Source organism: Suricata suricatta, chromosome 15, assembly GCF_006229205.1.
Source record: "Suricata suricatta isolate VVHF042 chromosome 15, meerkat_22Aug2017_6uvM2_HiC, whole genome shotgun sequence".
Classification (NCBI taxonomy): Eukaryota; Metazoa; Chordata; class Mammalia; order Carnivora; family Herpestidae; genus Suricata; species Suricata suricatta.
The window spans coordinates 41,943,615-41,968,472 of NC_043714.1; the positions used below are offsets into that span (position 1 = coordinate 41,943,615).

The 24,858-nt window shown below is 39.2% G+C and overlaps 1 protein-coding gene across 2 annotated transcripts in view; it reads right to left on the minus strand.

The window, feature by feature from the left end:
- Window positions 1–289: 289 nt before the first annotated feature.
- Window positions 290–24,858, minus strand: part of STK3 (serine/threonine kinase 3) — a 255,658-nt gene continuing 231,089 nt past the window's right edge. For both annotated transcript variants that reach the window (XM_029923871.1, XM_029923870.1), the window contains exon 11: window positions 290–513. In XM_029923871.1, coding sequence (XP_029779731.1) covers window positions 355–513 — 159 coding nt within the window. In that variant the 3' untranslated portion in view covers window positions 290–354. The remainder of the gene's footprint in view (window positions 514–24,858) is intronic.

Below are 24,858 nucleotides of genomic sequence, written 5' to 3' on the forward strand. Positions count from 1 at the left end.
ATCATAACATAAAGCCCTTCAGTGCTGTACAATTAAACAATGGCTTCAGATTTTCAAGGTCTCTAAACACAGCTTTTGTTTTATAACACAGTTTTAGTGCTGGTATGCCGCTGACAGATCTAGAGAATGCCTTTCTGTTGTTTTCATTATCTAAAAATGAAAACATAGTGGCTATGGTTGTAAATTCTGCCCTTTGGAAACTTACTAGGTAGGTACCATCATCGATTTTGGACTGATGCCTAGTTGTAGAGCACAAATCTTCGGGATTAAAGAAAAACCAATAACAGTATTCCTTCAATTCTTAGTGGTTTCTTGGTCTCCAGAATAGTTACAGAAACAGAGAAGAAATCAGACTCAGAAGTTTTGCTGCCTCCTTTTCTTCGCGTCCATCGCATCCAGAATGGGCTGTCTCTTTGCAGTGTATCTCTGACGAAGCTCTTCTATTTCTCGTTCCATCATGGGGTCCAGTGCTTTTAACCGCATCTGTAGTTCTTCTAAACTTAAATTTTTTAACTAGAAACAGAAAAAAGTGAAGATATTAATAGTTAAATTATCTACAATAGGTTAAAATCTAATGGGTTTTAGCATGAATATTTCAGCAACTCTCTACAACGTCTTTGACACATGGTTCAATAATTAAAACAGGAACTCCTGCACGGAAGCATCATGAAGCCACACCTTTTAAGAATCTTAATCCTGCAACAAAAGTAATAAAAACACTCTACTTGTAGGAAAGAACAAATGGGGAAAAAAATAAGCAGATGAAAAGTATTAGTTTTTTAAAGAAGGGCAGGAAGACCAATCCACCATCGCCAACCCACGGGTTTTCAGGATATGTTCTGGATATACTCACGCTTACCTTCCACATCCTCGCCTGCTCTGGAGCATTACCATAATTGTGAACACTTGCAGAGATTTCCCCCCAAGAATGTGACAAGACTGAATGCAGGCTAAATTACCCATTCTGTCCTGCATTTTACCAAATGCTCAAATTTTAAGTACTTGGTTAATCAGAAAATTAAATTACCTAGAATACTTCTATCCCAAACATTCTGATATAAGAAGGTTTTTAATTTATGCCTCAAAATATCCCAAGCCTGATCTAACAGTGCTGAGTAAATTCTGACATGCTTGGCCAATTTGAGAATAAACTGCCTATCAAATTTTCACCACCTACATTATAATTTGACAATGATGATATGATTTGACGAAATGATCTAGTTTGACCACAGTGATTCGGTTTGATTTGCTGGCTTCTGGAGACAACACTAGCAATCCTTTACTGGTTTTCTATGTAACGGGGTGAGAGGCTTCAGGTCAGGGTAAGCAATCTATTCTACATAACAGGATCTGTGGCACCTTGAGCTTTACTGTAATTATTTATATGTGAAAACAGTAGGGCGCCTGGGTGGCTCAGTCAGTTAAGAGTCCGACCTTGGCTCAGGTCATGATCTTGCAGTTTGTGGGTTTGAGCCTAAGGAAGGCTCTGACTGACAGCTCAGAGCCTGGAGGCTCCTTCAGATTCTGTGTGTCCCTCTCTCTCTCTGCCCCTCCCCTGCTCATGCTCTGTCTCTCTCTCTCAAAAATAAATATACCTTAAAATTTTTTTTATATGTGAAAACAGCAAGATATGGGTTATCTCCTGAGAAATATATTTTAGGATGCCCTGAAATATATAATCTAACACTTGGGCTTTATCTTATTAAGATTAAAAAAATATCTAAAACTGTCTCATTCAGAAACTATTAAAGAAACGGTGTCAGGTAGGTGGTTTAAAAAAACTTGTTAAACCACAGTGATTTACAGAATGCTATTACATATTCAGCATCTTGGTAGGTAGGAACTGTAAGAAAAGCAAAAAAGCACTGAACTATTTCCTTGCCTTAAGAAACTTGCAAATTGGGGCACCTGCGTGGCTCAGTCTGTTAAGCGTCTGACTTTGGCTCTGATCATTATCCTGGGCCCCACATCAGGCTTTGTGCTGGTAGTGCAGAGCCTGGTTGGGATTCATTTTCTATCACTCTCTCTCTCTGTTCTCTGCTTCTTGTTTTTTTTTTTTTTTTTTTAATAGATTCTCAATGAGAAGAAAGAAGCGTCACTAAGCAGATCCCTTTCAGGAGAGCAGGGACCATGCTGGTCCTTGAAAAGGGCCCTGAGGAGGAAGCCGGCCATGTTGGGAGGGACTACAGCTGCTGCAGAGCCAGGGGCTGGTGGGATCCCAAGCAAGCAAAGCAGGGTTTGGACTTTAGGGAATCATGATTTGCTCTAGAGCAGGAAAATTCCATGAGAGTAATTCAGACTTGGTCTTAATATGATAAAACTTGCAGCAATGTTTTGGTTATTTTATGAGCCAAATTAGAAAATGCTCTCATTACGCTGTAGTCAAGATGTCAATTTTAGCCAAAAATAGCATTTTTCAGCTTGATCCTCCACTTTCCTCGCCTTACCTGGCCCTAAATTACTCTTGGTTTGAAAAAATCCATTCTCACTGAAAAAGGTTTGTCACCACTGAGGATACTGAAAAGAATGAGTCACAGACTCTGAAGGAAATTCAAAAGAGGAGTTCCAAAAATACAGGCATGACAGTGTTATGGGAAAGAGTGTGTGGGCTCCCAGGATGAGGACTCTGGAGGTGAGTACCACTCACCTTGGTGTGTGGAGGGTTCTGGTGTGTTTGTGTGATATACACATGCATACACAATATAATATGTATGCAACATGCCCTATCATAAAATGAAGCTACCTTACTATATCACACCATTATATGCATTTATATATAATGCACCGTATATCATATTCTTTATTAATTTTTAATCCAAGTATAAATCATGCCACTATTATATGGCCAAATATGTTCAAAACTCTGGGAGCATAAACAATAAGCTAATAGGGGACCTCAGAACTTTCTGAACTGTATGAACAGGTGACGGGGGATGAAGAACTAAGAGAGGCCACACACAGCCTTGTTTCCCCGAGAAAGACACGTCTGGGTGCTGTCAACATGAGATCAATTTCACTTTCTTTTTTTCAGTCCACACTAATCTTCCTGTCTCTGAATTTCAATATAACATTCATAATTTAAACAACACAATTTAGTATTTGATCTTAGGGTCATTCATTATTTCATAATTGATTTTTATGATTTTTTATGCCTCCACATCAATTGGATTTGCGAAATATTTAAACTTTAGAGACTATACACACTTAGATGCTATTAAACTATACTGCTAAATATCACAGCATGAGGGTGGGCAAACAGACATACAGAAAAAAAATGACTCAAAGGAATGGGTTACTCTAAGATTAGGAGAAATAGTATCAGAACAAAATAAAAATTTTTGCATTAAGACATTCCTGTAATTATCTTATGCTACCTTACTGGGGCAAATTACCAACAGTTTGTAAATATTATATTATAGTAATAGACTAAATTCAGAGAAAGAAGCTACTTAGAAGAAAGTTTCCCTACTCTAACAGACTTGTATATTTTCATTATGTAAAATGTGTGACAAATAGGTGTCTGTAATGTTGAAGAACCATTATCCAGGACTGTTAGGGATTTAGACGTTCCATATAAGGAAATTTATGAAGTATCTAAATCTTAGTTTTTTAGGTGATAAAAACTTTGTTTCAACCATTTGGAAGAGAAAATCTTTATAAAGGACTTTACAGAACACGTTGGCATTTAAAGCAGAGGACACAGGACCTAAAGCAACCTTTCTTTAATGATGAATCACCATTATTAATTTCCATTACTAATCTATGCCATGTATTAATTTTCTCCTTTTTGGCTTTTTATCTTCATTTGAGAGAAAGCTATCAGCTCCTTTTCATGAGCCTCACTAGACATATATCATTCTCTCTTTACGTCATTTGTTCATCTATTGGGAACCAGAAAAGTGATTAAACAATCCTACAAAAAGCATTACACTAAGTAAAAATAAATACATTAATGAAGGCCGGAGGCTGTTTTAGGAAAGACATGGTTTTAGTGCTGAGGCTTGTAACACCTGTTTCTAGTGTTTTTGTTTTTTAAAAAATCTGGTTTCAGATTTGTGGCTCTGTAAGGTTGAGGTTTCAGGAAATCTAGCGTCTATGTAAGAAACATATTCAGTTATGTTTGCAGGTGGGCTGTCAGAGAACTCCAGAGTACTCATTAATTAAAAATATTTATTGATACTTCCTATGGACCAAGCACATGGATACAGAGATGAACAGAACACTCCACCTCCCACAGAGGACTTGCAATCCAGCTGGCAAGACGGGTCCATGCACAGCTAGCTGACTAAAGGATGGGTAAGCCGAGAAGATGGGAAATAGGAGAGGGCAGAAGGGAAGCAGCATGAGTAGAAATGTATAAGGTGTCCAAATGCCTGGTACCTTTGGAGACCTCAGCTGGCTACTGGGATGCGGGGTGGATCCCTGGGGAGGGGTCAGGAGATGAGATGGAAGGAGACGGGAGACCTTTAAGCGTGTTGCTACAAACTTTCTGTAGCCAAGAAGGAAATGCTAGATAATTGTGAACATAACTGGTGACATCATCATATATGAGACAGAGAAACACGACTACTAGCAGGTATAGAAAATGGAATACCAAGGGGAAATGGAGGCAGAAAGGCCTGTCAGCAGGTTACTGCAACAGTCTAGTAAGAGGATGAGGCTTGGACCAGGAAAAAGGAAGTGGAGACGGAGAAGAAAGGAGGGAATCTGAGAGACCTGGAAGTAGAATTGATAGGGCTTTCTTTGTTGACTGGTTGATTACGAGGTTCAGGAAGAAGGAAGGGCCAGGATGACTCTGGCTTCAAGCCAGGGTGACGGGGTAGAGTTATCATTAATAAGGTAGGGGAGTAAATCAAATGGGGTTCTAGTCCTGCTGGGTTTGAGATATGCACAATGCATCAAGGTGGAGACACTAGATATGGATTATAATTTGGAGTTTTGGAGTTCAGGAGAGAGATTAAAGCTACTGATTTAGGGATCTTTGGGATTCAAGCTGTAACCGAGGCCCCTTGATGAGGATCAGATTCCAGGACAAGGTTTTCTCCTTGATCTTACGACCTATGGTATCCAACAGAAAATAATCCCCAAACTTTAGCATTTGTGGTCAGAGGCTCTTCTCATTTTGTTAATAGAAGAGAAGTATCAGTAGATTTCTAAAAAACCGGATTATGGTGTCATCTAGACAAAAAGAAATGTGAAGCTAACCGGTAAAACTTCACTTTTTGTACAGTGGGTATGGTTTTAGACATGAACTTCTCGCCGAGTTTTGACTTATGATGAAGTCCTATAACATATATTTAGCACTCTGCATTTCTGTAGCTACTGAGCCTCTCACAGGCATGACAATGATTGGGAGTTGGGGGAAATGGGGCAGGACAGTTTCCAATCTCTCAGAAAGCATTACTCCTCGATGCTTTAGTAGTAAATAGGGTCACAAACCAGATAAAATTTTATGGAGACTCATCATGACAAACATGGTCCTGTAATATTAAACCACCCCACTATCACCCTTTTAAAATGTGAATCGAAAATTAAAACAATTTTGGGGGCCACAAATGGGGATAATACAAGAAGGAAAAGTTGAGTTTCCTGAGTTATTATCAACATTACTGTGACAAAAGTTTTATTCACTTAAATTAGTCTTATTGAAAATCTTCACAAAAAGGAAGGGAAATCACTTCAGAATTTTTATGTTTACGGATCAACAGAGCCTGTGGTAAATGAACTTGAATTTATATATTTTTAAATACAGCAAAGAAATGTTATTTATGAACCGTCTTTCTATAACACAAGGAACACAGAGTAGCTATACTGCCACAGCCTCTGCCAGATGACAAATTCCAAAATAAATGCCGAGTAAACCCTAGCTGGCAGTTTAGGGCTCCGTAAGTGAAGTCAGCGAAGAGAATCTTGCGTTATGCAGACGTTGTGGTTTTGATTATATGGGAACAAATGTACAAAACTCATCTGGAAATGGCTTTTATATGTTGTAGGCTAATTCTGTTTAATAAAACTTGGTTCTCAGAGAAATACTTTGTGAACCTGGGATTATTAAACACCGCTGCATATGAGCAAACCATTGTTTAACAGAAGCATAAACTGTAAGGTTGGGTTATGAGCTAAACCTTACACAATCTTACTGCAAACAAAACCCTCAGAAATGATCTATTCTAGCTTCCTTATTTTGGGTGAGAAAGTGGAAGCCAGCTTGCTCGATGGCAGAGATATAATTTGACTTCAAGGTCAATGCACTTTTTTTATTATAATAAGTTTGATACATGTTTTTTAATGTTTGTTTATTTTTGAGAGACAGAAAGAGAGAGCACGAGTTGGGGAGGGGCAGAGAGGGAGGGAGACACAGAATCTGAAGCAGGCTGCAAGCTCTGAGCTGATAGCAGAGAGCCCAATGCAGGGTTTGAACTCACAAACCATGAAATCATGACCCGAGCCAAAGTCAGACGCTTAACCAATGAGCCACCCAGGTACCCCAAGTTTGATATTTTTAATCTAGCACTGCCAGAGTGCTAGGTTCAAAATATTAAGACACCATGATTGAGAAGGGTGTAGTGCTAAGAAATTTCCAGGGTCTTCAACCTGAGCTGAAAGGGAAAATGGTTTTTAAGTATTCAGTTACAAAGGTTACAGTGAAGAGAAAAGCCTGCATATGATGTTTTCGTAAAGCAGTTTTTTACAATGAAAGAAACTGCAGAAATTCAGCAAAAGGTAGAATTACCATCTTCTTTCAGTTTCAGGTCACTTGGTAGACTAGGATTTCCCACTTCTTATAAAAGGTTGTTTTGAAACAAGTGAAAGAGTTTAAATAAAAACCCTAACTTTTAAACAATAATTAGATGAGTAGATGGATTGTTTATAAGCTAAATGAAAAAGTCAAAACTACTTTTCAATAGAGGTCAACACCTGTTTGAAAACTGGTACAGTTTGGTACATCAGTGACTGCCTGACCCAATAGCCCATTTTGCTACTAATTTTCCTGGGTTATCACGTTCTGTCCAGGGGAGTAAGAAGATTACAGATCACTATCCAACAAAACTGTATTTCTCAGTATCCCTTAAAAAAGAAAAAGAAAATCCAAATCAATGATATGCAAATTAACAGCTCACGTACTACTCTTGCCTCATGCAGGGGCACAGACAAGGCAGGGATGTGAGAAGATGCAGAACAAGATTAAATTTTATGAGTTGATCATTTTGATAGTTCATACTTGGAGTCATCAGAATTACTTCTGAACTCTTGAGAACTAGGAAAGTTTCTAGTTACTGATCGAGAAGAGTTGTCAGTAATGCCAGAACTTTCTGCAAGTTTATGTATCCAATCTACTATAAAAACCTAATATATCACATTCAAGTGATGAGTGAATTACTTTCTAAAATAATATCATCTTAAGGGCTCTCTGAGGGAAACACTTAGATTTTTGTATTATTTTGTCAAAACCGGTCCTAATTACATGAGAGATTTTTTTAAAAGTCTTACTCTCAAAAAATAACAGAAATAAGATTAGGAAGTTTTAAAATGCATAAATGTGATAACATTCAAGACTTAATGGGTCCATGAGTTGCTGGTAAAATCAGTCCGTCAAAATAAACAGAACACCATCACAATGAAGCAAATGGTCCTACATGTTAATGTTAACACATTTAGTCAAATAGTCAATCAAGAAAATTCTGTACAAGGTTTGCTGTGTTTACTGGGAAAACAAACTCTTCCTAGCAACTATTTAAATAAATCTCACAGATGCTACAGACCTTATTAGTGGCTTGTGATTAAAAAAATATGGATTGTTAATACTGTATCCTGACTCATCTATTTTCCCATCTGCTAGCAATTCTAGCAAAATGAACTATCAACAGAATGGCTAACAACAATAATTTTCTATGGCAATTTTGATGCCGAATTGCCTATAGCATTTTGTAAGATTTACCAGCGCATGCCTCAGACTGTTTTGAGTTGTTTGTGGCCTGGAGTAGCATACTCTTTTTCTCCCTAATATGCCATTGTAGTTCAGATTTTTACTGTGTTGATCAGAATCTGGTTTGGTTTTTACAAAACTCTGTTCATGGAGGTTGCCACACTCATTTTGCTAACAGCGAGACTGGGAAATGCACCAAAATACCAGCAAAAATACAGTCAAATCCGCTGGTTAGTTTAGACATATATAAACAGGTAAGGGGCCTTCTTCTCTAAGACTGAGGAATAATGGGCAGGACGCTTGTTAAAAAAACAATTAAAATATCAATATGTTAAGGTATTTCCTGATTTAATTGCTGGACTGACAAGAACACAGGAACTCTTAAGTCAATCCAAACTAATATGAAATCTGTTAAAGAAAGACATACATATACATTTAAAATATGCATTTGTGAAAATAATGAAGACTGTGATAATTTCACACTCGACATGCTACAGAATAAAAATGGAATTCTTCACTGTAAACCCTTTGTAAAACACGCCCTTAAAAGCTACATTAACATTTATCTACTAGCAGAGCCTTCTTCCCCAAACAGACACTGTATCCCACCTGGATGGAGAATTACATGGAACCCTGTCTGAGCCGGGCAGCCTCTGTCTACAGCTCATTGACTGAACGGACTGTAAATACTCCGGGACTCTAACCAGAAACTGCCACAAAGCATCTGTTTAGCCTCAGAGCATCTAGAGTAAATTTAAGACATTTAGATTTTATTTTCATTCCCAAAGAAAAGGGAGAAAACCACTTCTTTCGGATATCGGTGGAGGAGAAGGGGGACGTGCTGACTACTAATCATTCACAATGTGTTAGACACTGTCGTAGGCCCTGGGCATGAAGTCATTTAATCCCGGCAACCACCGTAGGGGGTGGATATTCTCCACCCTATTTTCTAGGTCAGGACCCCCAGACAGCCCAAGTGACCCACCACCGGTCACCCAGCTGGACGTGTTCATGCGGACACCCACAGCCCACATCAAACCCACTAACAGAAGTAGGGATTAGAGCCTATTAAGAGCTGTTTCTTAGGTCTCCCAAGATCTACACGCACTTCAAAATCCAGAAAACAGTTCCTGACAGATTGTTTAGAGATTAAAGGTAGGGAAACACTGCTTTGAAAAATCCCACCTTTCCTCTCAGTGGGTATTTTATTGATAAGTTATTGTTGTATTTCAGCTATAATTGGCCTTATGAAATAAGTGATATGTTTAAGCATTTTTATTATAATCAGCTCTCTAGCAAAATAAACACATTTCTAAACAGTGATTTGGGATAGATGCCATAATTTTATCAACAAGAGGAATGCCAAGACAAAGCCAACAAGACACGTCCCCTCGATACGGAAGCAAGACTTGGCGCGTGCCCATTTGGACTGTCTGCTCGCTGCCTCGGTGTTGGGTTCAGCTGGAGTCTCCTAGGGAGCTGCGAGCTGGTGGGCATCCCTGCCCCCACCCTGACCTGGAGAGACCGGCGGCAGGGTGGGGGGGCACCCTGTGAAAGAGGAATGGCGACACCCATTCCTTCTATGCCTTTCTGTGTCTAGTAGTAGTTTTACCTGCTAAAAATATGGGGAGGAGTTTGTCCATGTATCGCTCTGTTACGCTGTGAGCGGCTCTAAACTTCTAGGCCCAACACAACAAAATGCGAATTAACTTAAAACCAAATTACTAATGAAATGTTTCCAGATCCATTAAAGGCCCAATAAAGTTTTATTAGCTTTGACACCTTCTCTTAGTGATTCTGATTAGTACTTTGAATATCTTAAAACATTGATAAGCCGTAAATTATATTAACATAATAGATTAACTTTGCTTATATATTTCATGTCTTTAAAAATTAACTTTATGACTAGTATGGAAGATAATAAACAATTACAAAAACAGTCCTTGGGGCTGCTGGGTGGTGCAGTCAGTTCAGCGGCTGACTCTTCATCCGGGCTTGCGTCATGGTCCGGCGGTTCATGGGGTCGAGCCCCATGTTGAGCTCTTTGCTGATGGTATGGGGCCTGCTTGGGATTCTGTCTCTCTTTTTTTTTTATTAATTTTTTTAAATTTATTTTTGAGACAGAGAGAGAGTATGAGTGGGGAGGGGCAGAGAGGGAGACCAGAATCTGAAGTAGGCTCCAGGCTCTGAGCTGCCAGCACAGAGCCTGACGCGGGGCTCGAACCCACAAACTGTGAGATCATGACCTGAGCTGAAGTCAGACACCTAACCGACTGAGCCACCCAGGCACCCCTGTAATGTTGTTTTTAAATAGTGAAACGGTATCTATAAATAAGCAGGTGCCTCCAACTCTAGTGTTGAGGCATCTACCACAGAAGAGGAACCATGTTCTGAGAGCTATTTATGAAATAATAGGGACTCAAATATGGCAAGAGGTTTTTTAAAACTTAGCAAAGATAAATTTTGATCAAAGTTATTCATCCTTACTTGCCACATGAGCCTCAGAAAATAAAATTTACCAAAAACATAACATTTAACATAATTATTACTTTTAAATTGGCATGATTTGTGGCTGAAACAGTATTTTAAACTTCCTAGATATTAATAGATAAATTCACAAATTCAATTAAAACTCCAGGAAGATTTTCAGGGATTTAAAAGAAAGAAAATGCCTCAGAGGGCTCCCACAAAATGTTAAAAGAAAAAAAAAATCCTTGCTACTTTAATAACAATCAGTCTTAGGCAAACTTCAAAGCAAAACCATTAACTGAATAAAACTGAAGATGACAGCTTCTACCCTGGTCTCGTCATTGGTAACTTTTAAGATACGTTCATAAATGTTATTAATCTAAGATAAAAGAATATAGAAAACGAGACTAAGTGAACATAAAACTGGCTAAACTAAATGTGTCTTACGGGGGAGGCATCAACTTTCAAATGTAACGTTTCAAACTTTCGACTTTCTGGTTTAGGGAGAGGACAGCAGTGTTTATGAGGTACGTCATCATCTTACACCCACAACTATTATGCATAAATCCCTGAAAATTAAGATGGCAGAGTAATATGCCGGTGTCATTTGCAAGCAAAATAGCCTAACGGTAAAAATGTATAGCAAACCAAAAGTTTTACACTTAGGGGATTACAGTAAAATGAATTTTTCATGAAGGCGTTTTCTTCTTCTTCTTTTTTTGGTCTGAGAATGGCACCAAATTAAATTTTTAAAAATTATTCTTTGTATCGGCTAATTTAATAGAGAACATGACATCAAACTTGTATTTGTAATACCATCTTGTAAAACGAGTGCATTTCCTAATGTTCCCAGAACTTTCCAGCATGGGCTTGGAACAAGCTATCGCTATCTCCTCTGGCAGAGGCAAAGTTTCTGGCTCTGGCAAGGTCTTTGCTCCCCTTCAGCCGGACACCTGACTTCTGAGTGCGCCACCACTGGCGCGGTGAGACATGGGGGCGGAGGGAGCACCTGACCTGGAGGAACTCACCTTGACGGGCCAATCTCACTTCGCGTCTCCTCGGAAGCAGGAGATTGTGGTCATTAGTGGAAACTTGAGGATCAGAATGTGAGCTCGGGCCTGAATAATGTGCTTTAATATGACGTAGTTTTGCTAGTACATCTTAACATTTTATTTTTCAGGATGAATTTCACCTCAGCCTTAAAAGGTCCAATTTTAATAAGGATAAAAGAAAAAACGCTTTAATTACTTATCAAATTAAAGACATACTGTTGGTTTACTTTCTGTGGAAAAGTAACAAAAAAGTATATGGCTATTAATTCAGTGTGCTCTTGAGGAACTTTGTATAAAATGTTTTTAGCAAGTGACTGGCACATGCTGTTATTCAAAGAATAGCTAATCCGCGGGATGATTATCCTGAAATTTTTTGTATTAGCATACAGTACCACCTAACTCCCAATCCTGAAGAAATGACCTAACAGACCCAGTACCAACAAATGTCAGAATTCTCCAAAGCATTCTTACACAAAAATATCGTGAGTGACATTTCCTTTGCCTCATGAGATTCAGAGCAGGATGAAGCCATTTTAAAAGATACTGCATGCAAAGGAATTACCTTCAAACTGACTTCACTACTGCAAATACTGCGATCCGGTCTATACAACACGGTCCATTTTTGGGTTCCCATGACATCCACTCTATTTCCAGTTAGGAAGATCCATATGAATGAACCCCTTCCTGCTCTATGTTCTTTTAACCAAATGCATAATCTTGTAAACGGTCAGGCAGACCAACTCCAGTCCCGTGGTCACCAGCCCGGCAGGTCTCCTGCGCACCCAGTGGGGAGAAACAGGCACTGGCCCCTCCTCAGAGGTGAGCTCCAGGGTCCTCTCACCCCTGCTCATTCCAGAGCCTTCTACGTGGGCCACCCTCACTCTTGTAGTCCACCTGACAGAAGAGCTGACCATGCTGGACCATGCTGTCCAAGGAAGGGACAGAGGACTCTACAATACTGAGGCAGCGGTAGATTCTGTCAGCTATCTCCTGGTTTTCTATAATTTTTCAATTACTAGAAATTTTGTTTTTTATTGACCTTTAATGAATGTCTTCCTGAATTATACCAACTAACAATAAAGAGGGCAGATTTCCTGTTAGGTGGTTTTGCTAGGTCAACAGCAGTGGAAGTTTCCCCATCTCCTGCCAAATCTCTGCTCCGCGGATAAAAGAGAAGGCCCAGTTTATTGATTTTTAAGTTGTGGGTTTTTAACTTTACAAAATGATGAAGTATTGAATAATTGGTAACTATTTTGTAAAATCTCTTAAATCCCATTAAGAAATTAACTTATAGGAAAACTGAGAGCAGCAAAAGTGGAAGCAGTAGGATAGACTAAAATTAAATCCCTCTAAATCAACTGAATTGTAATCACTGATTTCTGAATAGGTGAGCGTCTTCTGAAAAGGGCAGGGGTAAGGGGGAAAGCCTGATTGGCTCAGCGTTAACTGGCTTACAAAGGAGGGAACAGGCTTCCAGTTCAATCCCCGGTCCCTGAGAAGGCAGATGGGCCATTGTCAGATGAGTGCTGACTGTGACTGAGAAAGCATGACACCACTGAGTTCCACAGATAATGATTAGTGGCAGTTCCTGAACCCCTCTCACAAGGGCAAGCAAGAGCTCAGTGGCTAAGGGCTAGGTCGCTGGCTACCGGCACCCTCTAGTGGCCAGATTTGGCACCACAGGTTTTCCACCCTTATAGAGCAGAGACCTTGCTTTTTTTTTTTTTTTTTTTTAAAGCATAGTATACAGTATTTCACAATCTTTTTTGGTTAAAGAAAGAATCACCTCTACCATTTCTGAGCTATATGTAGGTGGAAAACTACTTATTAGGTGTAAATTTGGCGGAACATTTGGCAGAGAGAAAATGTTCTTCAGAAGGTATTTAAAATCCCATGAGTGAAACTACTTAAATGAAAGATCTGGTCAGTACTTAGCCATTTAAAATTTAATCTTTTGAAGGTACTTATTTTACAAGAAATATTATTTTATATATTGACTCATATTACTATAAATTTCATACACATAATAGCTAACATCCATTGAGTGCACAGCACTGGCAGACACTATGCTATTACCTCATTTAATGGGTAATTGCTCTGGGAAATAGTACTATTAATACCACCATTTTTTGAGTTCAAATTTTCAGAGGCACCAAGAACTTGAACTTACCCAAGACACTTAGGTCCTAAAAGGCATGGCCAGGATTTGAATCCACAGCAGCCTAATTTCAGAGCTGGCACTTTGAAACACTATGCTCTACAGAGATACACAGTTTATCAGCTGCAATATTCTTTTTCCTCAGAAAGAGACAGTTCCTGAGAGATTTTAAAATGAGATGGAGATTAGCAGAGAGACCTGTGAGTCAGGGACCCTTAAGCAGTAGATGAAAGCCCTATGCCAGCTGTGCTCGTTTCTTAGCACGTTTATTCAGATGTGCTTTCAAGTCAAAGGGGAGCTTATAATTGGCCAGGAGAGCCCGAGATCTAACATTTTTCAGATCATAATATCTTTTAAAATATTTTATACCTTACACTTTACAACACATGTTTACAGACATTATATCAGATGGACCTCATAATAATTCTGTGAAATGAGACAGATAACCTGGAAATAGGCATTATTCTGACTTTAAAGATAAGATTAATGAGGTTTAGAATGATTAAGTGACTTCCTTAAATAACACAATTTCCTCAAAATCTAAGATGTCTCAAATGATTGAATGTGCAAGGTATTAACACTAAGTCTACAATCTTAATCTTCTGTTACATGGAAAATAAAAAGAGAATTTCCATAATCAACCAAAAGATATTTTACTTATTTCAGAAAATTTGGTTTCATACTATTTCTGCCTTATGTACAAGAAATAATTCAGTGGTGATTATTATTGGTGAACTAGCAAAAATACAAAGAAGAAGATAGATGAAAATCAGAAAGTAAAAAGTAATAGAAAAAAAAATAACAGCTCTGGATCATAAAATCCATACTAAATTGGGAGCAAAATGACCCCCAAATTATGAGGTTATTAAGACGAACGATGATGCCAGTACTTAGCATTTTAAAATACTTTAATTTTGTAAAGTCCCTTCAAAAATGTGTTACTTTTTGATAACTGCTGAGAGATGACTAGGAGGCATAAGAGCCTTTATTTACATGGCAGATGAAGGACAGATCAAATGTACCAGGAAAGTAAGCTATTACTTTTGATTAAAAGAAAGTAGCTTGTGATTCTCATTACAAGACAAAGTTCCAAGTTCTTTCTGAATAGAAAGCAGTGCAGTTTAGAAACATTCCTGCCCACCCATCTTCCATACGCTCTGTTGTTAAGGGAGGACTCCTACCTCCCCTCTGATCCAAGGCCAGATTGCCCCGGGGTGGCCTTAGAAACTTAACTATTTGGTTCTCTTTGTTTGTGCACCATGAGACTCTTTAAGCATCACAGCCGAAATCCTTTCCAAATACATCCTGTCTTCAACAAAGGAAACCACCCCTCTAGTTGCCATAATTTCTTCTCTTTTCTCCTCTTGAGAGTCAAACTTCTCAGATGTGTGGAGAAAAAGTGTCTACTTTCTAAAATGGTAACCACACTTCAACTTACCTCACACTGCTTCTGCCCCCTCCCCCATGTTCTTCAAACCACTCTTCTTAGGTCACTAAAATCAAATGAATTTTTATGCTTTTAATCTTGTTTGACCCCCCAAGCTGCATTTTACACTATTGTCTACTCCCTCTTCCTCCTCCTTCAGATCGTAAGCTAGCAAGTAGCAGGTGCCTAACAAATTCTTATTCCATAAGCTAAAAGAACTAAGCATAAATATGTCCCATAGTCCAACAGTTTTCCTAGTCTTGTAAATATCTTTTCGGGATCTGCAGTTCCTCTTGCTTCTGTTTAATCTTGAGGTGGAATTTTGCCTTGGCCAGACATGAAAAGCTTGAATTCTTAGCAATCAATGTGTAATTTGTCTAAAGAGCTGCTTATCACAGACAGAAGAGTAGATATTACTATCTTAGTAATATCTGCTAATAGTAGATAGTAACAAGGGATGATGCATCATCACCCTGTCTGCGAATCATAAATAATACATTAATAGTAAGTGCCATTTTACATTTCAAAAACCACTGTGGAAGATTCAGTTTATCAATTTATCAGTTTATCATCACTATGGCACATTTAAAGACACGCAGAACAACAACTCAATATTAATCATTAAAGATGTTACTGTGATGACATTTCCTGAAATCAGAATTCATCTGTATATCCACATTCAACAAGCTAAAATGTCCTGATCAATATATTGACACAACTTTCATATTAGAGACCTGGATTCAAATTGTTGACATCTTAATGTTGAGTAAATGCCAGAGGTTGGTAGACTGTCAGGTTCATGTGCCTGAAAGGCTTCTGCATAAGATTTGAATATAATCTTGGTCAGAGATACCTAGAACAGTGGCCAAAAGAGCAGGCAGAATGGAGAACACCTGTCTATATAAAAAATAATGAGGGAAAAGACTGTGATAAAAGAGATGGTCTATCTTAGCTTACCTCAAGAGGCTTTCATTTCTCAAGTACAATGAAAACAATTTTAGAGTTTTTTACTAGATTTTTACTAGATTGTTCTGAAGGCTGCTATGTTTTGGAAAGTAAAAAATCATGGTATCAGAAATATTAGGGGTGCCTGGGTAGCTCAGTTGGTTAGCGTCCGACTTCGGCTCAGGTCATGATCTCATAGTTCGTGGGTTTGAGCCCCGTGTCAGGCTCTGTGCTGACAGCTCAGAGCCTATAGCCTGCTTTAGATTCTATGTCTTCCTCTCTCTCTGCCCTCCCCACTCATGCTCTGTCTCTCTCTGTCTCAATAATAAACAAACATTAAAAGAAATATTAATCCAAAATAAGATTAAGTACTATTTGAAGAAAATATATATATTTTGTAATATAACAAAAATGAGGCCTGAGCAGAAAAAGCATGCATTTGAAATATTTAAAAATAAAGATAAGCAAATCTCTTAAGGACTTTTAAAGCAACCTCTGACAAGCTTAAAGAAATGAAACAGAACACTGCTACCATGCCCTGTGGGCTAAAACTTTGAGAATCTTGTAAACCACAGGTTTAACAATAATAATTCCCCCCCTGCTCCAAATTTGGAACAATGCCCCCCTAGAATTTGTTTTATGTGCCAATGACCTTTCTTAGCTTACCCCCAAGTAGGACCATATGAGTGTCTGATTAAATTGTTATTTAATCATAACAGCTAATCATGACATATCGGTCATGACATAAACATGTCAGTTGGTCATGACTAAGTATGGAAGACAGAGTAGCGTGATGTTCAAGTTTATTTTGAAGTGAACTATGTAGCACCATAAGCACTATCTATATCTTAGATAAGTTTCAAGGTAAAGGTAGATATACTGGGCAGAGGAAATGTCAACATTTGACACTTGACATTTAAGCCAATGCACTTAGTGTAAGTTAAAAGTTTTTATTCAAACTCTTGCAGGAGTAAAGTTATATGTTCCACGTGAATGCAACATAATAATTTTCCAGATAATTTGTCAAAATCAAAGATGTAGAGGGAAGGTGAGAGTCATGCAGGGATTTTCCTGTGGATGTGACGGCTTGCAAGCACCTGAGTCCAGAGCCCAGAGCTTTCCTGCCCCACGCACTCCAACACGGGGCAGACCCGGGAGAGGTGGTAAAAGGTCTAAGGTAATTTCTGGGACTAATCAGAACTGCAAAGGACACTGACATGAGGTCACTGTAATAGGGTTATACTTTCTATTTATCAGCAGTCTTAAATGGCTATGGGTAAACGTTCTGGTTGTGTGGGCCCCTTGTAACTAGAATATTCATTCCAAAAGTAAAAGGGGAAAAATTGATTCCAGGTGGGAACAATCTCTCTCTCTCTCTCTCTCTCTCTTTTTTTCTAAGTTGAGAACTGACAATCATGTTACTGGCAAATGAAAAAGGCAAATGCAGGACCAGATTTTGGAGTTCCAATAAAACATAGCTTACCCAAAAAATCAACATGGTACTTTTAATGACATAAATAATAGACACTGAGCAAGTGATAATTATTCCTCCATTAATTCCATTCCATAATTATTCCATTCCATTGATTCCAAAAATAACCATGGCACAAACTATTTTTACAGAGTCAACCCCCAAATTTTTCAAGTTCCCTAAGATTTATAAGTCATATCGCTGTTGATGATTTCCTCCACCACCACATACATAGCCGCCGACAGACAAGTCCTAACTCCAGCTACATAGCAGCCAAGACACACCCACGATGGCCATGGCTGAGGACTGACCGTTCCTGTACTTCTGTCTACAAACTCCACTCATGGGTTCTTTCCCAGGAGTCCCTTAGTAGTTCATTCAGTTACTTTCCATTCCACCAGATGCCTTCCACCAGAAAGGGTCATCCCTGCAGCTCTGACTGCTGGACAGGCATGGGAAAGCTTCAATTATGAGGTATAAAGTTGCAGTGTTGGCCTAGCACAATATTAAACCAGAGGAATGGCCCTAATGAAGGAAAGGGACAGGTAAAGGAAACGACACAGAGAAAAGGTTCCAGGAGTCTGTTCCAGGGTTTCTCAACTTTGGCAATATTGACATTTTGGGTTGCACAGTTGTTTTGAAGGGCCGTCCTGTGCACTGTGGAGAGTTTAGTAGCAAGCCTGGCGTCTACGAACTAGATGCTGCTTCCCCCCCCCCCCCCCGAATATCTCCAGACATTACCAGATGGTCCTGGAGTACAAAATCATCCATGGTGGAGAGCTGGTAAACTTCTCTGAGGGTCGTGGACATAGAGAGGTACAGCAAAACAACTGAAGAGAGAGGGACCTGGATTCAGACCCTTGAGCTATGTGTGGAAGAAGGTAATGCCTCTTGGAATGTGCTTCTCTATCTGAACATTACTCAGTGTAATGGAAATTTTATAATGAGCACAAGGACAAGGTCACTAGCGGTCAGAGAAGTGAGAGAAATCTGTAAATAAGAATTTCAACTTCAAATAATCTGCCCCTCATTGACAAGGTGATCCCTGTGTATCTTCCTAAGACTATTGAAACTCTTTTTCTCAAGCATCTGGCTTACAAAGCCCTTCAAGAAGCAGACGGAGACTGAGATCTGGGGGTGGGGGAGGGAAGGGTTGTTGAGAAGTGAGGAGGGCTTACCGCAGCTTATCTAAGCTTAAGGCAGATCAAGTTTGCCTTCTGGGCAGAGAGTAGAGACCTGAAACAAAGAAGAGGGTCACAGTGCAGCCTCCTAGCCAACTTGTCCAGGTCAGACACCTGGGCTTCTCACTGAGGAAAGTGGCAGAACTTAGAAAGACCCTTCCCATTCCCCGGGGTCTCCCAAGTGACTTCACAGGAGTAAAACCAACCTTAGGAAAGCAAAATTACATTTCATTTTCTGCCTACTCATTTTTAAGTTGTATGACTTGAAGAAAATCATCTGAGTTCTTTCAGTTTCTGAGCCTCTCAAATAAAATATAATACTGTAATTCATTTCACAGGGTTGTTCTGAAGACACATGAAACCACATGGTAAAGGCCACGCACAAATGTGAGCACAGCTGGCTCCCGGCCTTTCTGTCTCTCCTTCTTTTTAAACTCTTTCCCTTTCGGCTCATGTATCCGTGCCCACATCCATGCCAGCCTGTACTAACAGGGCTCTCTGCCATCCACTCTTATAGGCTGCATTTCCTGGCTCCAGTCATCACCGTGCTCTGGGATCTTCCTCTCTCCTCACACCCCTGATGAGATGGCGCGGGTACCTGTCACTAGGTACATCAAAGTTCTGTCAGCTCTGGTGACAAGAGAGTGTGTGTCCGGGTGGCAATGAGGAGGATGAAAAACTAAGACACTAGCTGTGAGAACGACAGACTTGATCTTTATGACTGTTTTACCCTTGGCAGCCCTGATCAACTCCACCTGGCAGGAGACATAAAGAATTTCTGTCTGTGTGATCGTGTGGGCATGTAGTTTAGCAGGAAGCCTGAGAGGCATGGGTCAAAAAGCATGTAAGGAGTTCAGTTTTTGGTATGTTTGGTATGTCAGAGTAAGCTCCTAATAGAGTAGCCCTTTCACAGATAACAACCTTCAACTGTGGACAAAATACAAAAAGCAACTACTCATGTGGGGGAGTTAACAAAAACACTTCCCCCTTCCACAACGAAACATTTACAATGCTTGGGATATAACCCAAAGTCCCCTGACATTTCAACCATCAGGAAAACATGATCCACTCTCAAAGGAGAAGATAAGCAACAGAGATCTACCTTGACATGACCCTCCGTAGAGAAGCTGACAGGACTTTAAAGCGGCGATAATTAAACTCCGTAGGGAAAAATATGCTCATAATGAATGAAAAAATGGGAAACCTCAGTAGAGAAATAGGAAGTATAACAAAAACCCACATGGAAATTTTAGAGAACTGAAAAACTGTGTATGTATCTGGAATGAAAGTTTACTGGACACGCTTAATAGCAGGATGGAGATGACAAAAGATCTGCTGGAAAAAGATCAATAGAAATTGCCCAATTTGAAGAAGAAAGAGAAGAGACTGAGAAGAGTTTCAGGGACTTCTGGGATAACGTCAAAAGATTTAACAGGTATATTGGAGTCCCAGAGGTTAGGAAATGAGTGAATGGGGGAATATATATATAATATATATAATAAATCTGAAGAAATAATAATTGAATACATGCTCTAAAGTTTTAGCAACAGATGTAAATTAACAGAGTTAAGAAGCCCATCAACTGTAAAGAGGATTAAAAATAACTGCAATCACAAATCTTTATGCCTAAGTTTGCTGAAAAACAAAGAAAAAATCTTGAAAGTAGACAGAGAAAAGTGATATGTGCAAATGACATAGTAGTTCCTTGTATATAACAATTTAAATCGTCATAAACTTCTCTTAGAAAATACGAAGACCAGAAGACAAGTGGAACATCTGAAACATTCTGGGGGAAAAAAACGTACTTCACGTTAAATATAAAGGCACAGACGGGTTAAAGTTAATGGACATGAAAGGAAATAGCATGCAAATAAGAAACACAGCAACGTCTCTCTACGCCGTCCTGACGGGCACACACTCTAATTACTACAGAGGCTGCCCAGGGACACCCAGCCTTGGTTTGCTTCCCACTACCGTCTCCTCACCCGGACGATGAAACCCAACAGAAATAACCACCACGAAGTCAGAGATTTTCTATTTGGGGGAAAGAGTTAGGGTATGTTCTTGTGTCACAACTGGCTGGGGAACACACACACACACACACACACACACACACACACACACACACATAAAGCAAATCCGGAAAATATTTGTTGAAATCTAGGTGGGTAATGTGTGTTCACTGTACTCATTTTCAGCTTTAAAAAAAAAGTTATACAATAAAAAAATGTTGAAGGAAAATTACCTGGAAGAATTCTACCCAGATACCTTCTCCTGTCTTTCCTTCCTATTTTGTTATATTGTTTTTGGGGAGAGGGGGGGAAGGCAGGGTACTGGGATATATACTGTGGGGGAAATAAAGCCCTCACATGAATTGATGTACATCAACCACGGCTAGAAAATCCATATGGAGCAATACTGTCAGAATTTATGCTAAAATTTTTCTGTCTCAAGGTTATAAAGTCTAAGAATCTTACACCAAGTTCTGACACATTCAAGAGAGCTATCTGGCATTCATTAAACAAATATTCCTTGAAATCTACTCTGTGATGGATCAAGGAAGCAAACCTAAGTAGGATACCACTGGGTGGTGATAAGTGCCAATTAAGACAGAAGAGTAGAGTAAGGGAACAGAAAGACAGGACAGTGACCTAAGGAAGTGAGGGGCTATCTGTGAGTACTCTAGGCAGCAATAGCCAAAGCACAGGCCTCAGAGAAGGAGTATACTTGACTTCACTTGAAGGTCAACAACAAGACCAGCACAGTTGAAGCAAAATGAGCAGAAAGAGTGGTAGGAGATGAGGTCAGAGAGGTGGCCAGGTGCCAGAACATGAATGAATAGGCCACAGTAAAGACCTCATATTTTACTCGGTGATGGAGAAGTTCTGATGTGTTTTAAGTGAGAGAGTAACATAACTTGATCTATACTTAAAATGAATCAATCTGGTTCCAGAATGAAGGACAAAATGTGGGGAGTTGGGAATGGAAGCAGAGAGAAAAATCTGGAGATCAACTGGCTGTTGCCAAGTATAACCCGCCATGAGTGAAAAATACATAAAGAATTTCTTTTAACTAACTCCTCCTTCAAAGGCAGGAAAATACATAAGAGCAGGGAGTAAATATTGCACACTTATCAACTACTAAGGCTCAGTTTCCAGCCTGTACTGGTTTGAATAGGAAGGAGCAGCATCTGGGAAAATAACTGGCCAGAATATATAAAATTTTTTTAAATAATGGAAGGAAGTTTTGAAAATCAGGCTTCTCCTGTCTTCCTCAGCTAGTCCTTCCATACTAAAAAGTAAGAAAGTCACTGAAGTATAATATTTATTCAATGGAAACCACGCATTTCTCATACCTCCCTTGAGCTAGCATCAAAGATTATCTTTAAAGGTCATGAAGGAATTCCAATTCAAGGTTTTTGTGCCTGCCTCATTCCAACACTTTTAATAAGTGTAAACCTATCCTAACATCCCTTCATCTATAGCATTCACCTTCTCCCAGGGCCCTAAGACAAAACACCTGGCAGGTGGATTTCTGACAGGCAAATCTTGCATATAATACATGCAGCATTCTTTCAGAGCAGTTATGTACTTTTAAAACATTATTTCTTGGTACTGGGTGTTATATGGAAACCAATTTGACAATAAACTATTATAAAAAAATAAAATAAAGCATTATTTCTGGGGGAAGGCTCAACAATAGCCAAATCATGAAAAGAGCCTAAATGTCCATCAATTGATGAATGGATCAAGAAGATGTTTACATAGACAATGGAATACTACATGGCAATGAGAAAAAATAAAATCTGGCCATTTGTAGCAACGTAGATGGAACTTGAGGGTGTCATGCTAAGTGAAATAAGTCAAGGGAGAGGACAGATACCATATGTTTTCACTCATAAGTGTAACAGGAGAAACTTAACAGAGGACCATGGGGAGGGGAAGGGGGGAAAATAGTTGGGGAGAGGGAGGGAGGCAAACCAGGAGAGACTCCTGAATACTGAGAACAAACTGAGGCTGATGGGGGAGGGGAAGAGAGGAAGAGGGTAATGGGCATGGAGGAGGGCACTTTTGGGGATGAGCACTGGGTGTTACATGGAAACCAACTTGACAATAAACTAGAAAAGAAAAAAAAATAAAACATTATTTCTCCCTGAACAGAAATAAAACAAAGGGTTTTGAATCCTAACAGCAATTAAGGTCAAATGTAAATGTTTTCAAGACAATTTTACATTTGCTTTTTAAAAACATTCTTCATTTAATCTGTTTTTTATAAAAATATTTTTATTTGAGAAAAAGAGATCGTGTGTGTACATGGGAAGGGCAGAGGAAGAGAGAGAATTCCAAGCTCCACACTCAGTGCAGAGCCTGACTTGTGGCCTGATCCCACGACTCTGGGCTCATGACCTGAACCGGTATCAAGAGTGGGGCGCTCGACCAGCTGAGCCACCCAAGTGCTCCTCTTCATTTAAAATTTAAATCAGAATGCCACGGAAGAGACAGTTCAGATATTTTTATAAATGTTATGAGGAAATTATATAAAGATAAAAGTGAAATATACAATAATATGTAACAATTTGTCGTTGAGGGAAGGGACTATCAATGCCTAGAATGGGTAGGTCACTGCATCTCCTTATGAAATGGCCCTCAGGAGTTAAGTCTCAAGGTTTGCTGAGCAGTGATTCAAGAACCAATACTCAGCACCTCCTCAGATATTCTGTGCATGACCTCTAACTGCTTAGTGCCTAACTCTCCAAACATGCCAAACAGAGGAGAATAGTTGCTAGCCACCTCTCAGCAATTCTAGAAGATTTAATGAGACAAGGGAGCTAGATCTCCATGGTGAGTCAATTATTCCCTGGGTGGAAGTTATGTTATTTGTGAGGTGCTGTAACTCCAAGGATAACAGACTGTTGTACAAGCATTACAAACAGCTACTCTTGATTCCCCAAAGTGTTTACATTAAAGCTTTCAGATTAACGCACTCACCAAGTAACAAATGGTCCAATGTTTCATAAAAAAGTTGAGTTTGATGGAATGAAATCCTCAAACAGATTTTATAATGTTGTTTCTCTTCTGACTCTTAATAAGAGAGAGTACACCAATCTTTCAGGACAAATGGGTTTAAAGGAACAGACAGATAAGGAGGAGTAGAAGGTTTCTAACTGAATCCAGGCCTGTTTAAATAGCCTGGTACCATGAACTATGGTATTTCACTGAGCCACGTCCAGAGTGCACTCATTTCAGCCTGCCCAAGGCAAGGCCAGGGCACTGCTCTGGGAAGAAGAGATATAGGTCTGCTAACAACATGTGCTTCAGCACAAACAAAATGTGGCCCAATGTTAACTGACAGTGATTAACAGAACACATATAAATAAAGGCAGTAACAAACGCTTAAATTTGGATTAGAGAAGTCATAGGCTCTCTAAATAGTTCACACAGGATGGTCATGCTCTCATAAGTTAAAATGGATAAAATTGATTTTTTACACCAGATTAGCCACACAATATTAATCATATGAAATATTTCCCTGAAAGTCTTGGCACAAAAATGGGCCAATGTGTTCTGTTGTGGATAGTTTTTCCAAAGTAAATTTAGATGGGGGAAAAACTTTAGAAAGTAATCACAAATTTCAAAATCAATAAATTCAAATTGTCTTTAAGGCGGTGAATGCCCTGGCCTGCCAAATGCTGCAGGAAACTGATGTACACTCTGTCTGGCAATCGGGCCATGTGAAAACTTTCAGGAATGACCTTAAAATAGCCAGGCCTCCTCAACAACCCTTGTTTAAGTAAAGGCCATTCTCCTGGTTCATAGAAAAGATAAGGCAGCAATTTAATTTAGGGTGTGGTGAGTTATCTTCTCTGTACCTGGTACTTTCAATTTGGGCCTGGGCTCAGAAGAAAGGTTTCCCATTGTCTTGAAGACCAGCTACTCCGTGGCATGAAAATTAAGTTATCCGTTAGAACCCAGGAGTGTGGTTGAAAATACAGGCTAAGGAAGGTTCAAAGAAATGAAGATTGCTATCTCTGTTCAGTGGAAATTAGTCAATTTCTTACTACCTTTTTTTTCCTGTTTATTTATTTATTTTTTAACATATGCAATTATTTCCCATCATTTACACTACAGTAGTTATAATGACACTCCAAACAGAAAAGCAAAGTAAAAAATCAAAACCCCAACTTCTATGTCATGTAATTAGACTTATACAGAAATTAGAAGGTTAAGTA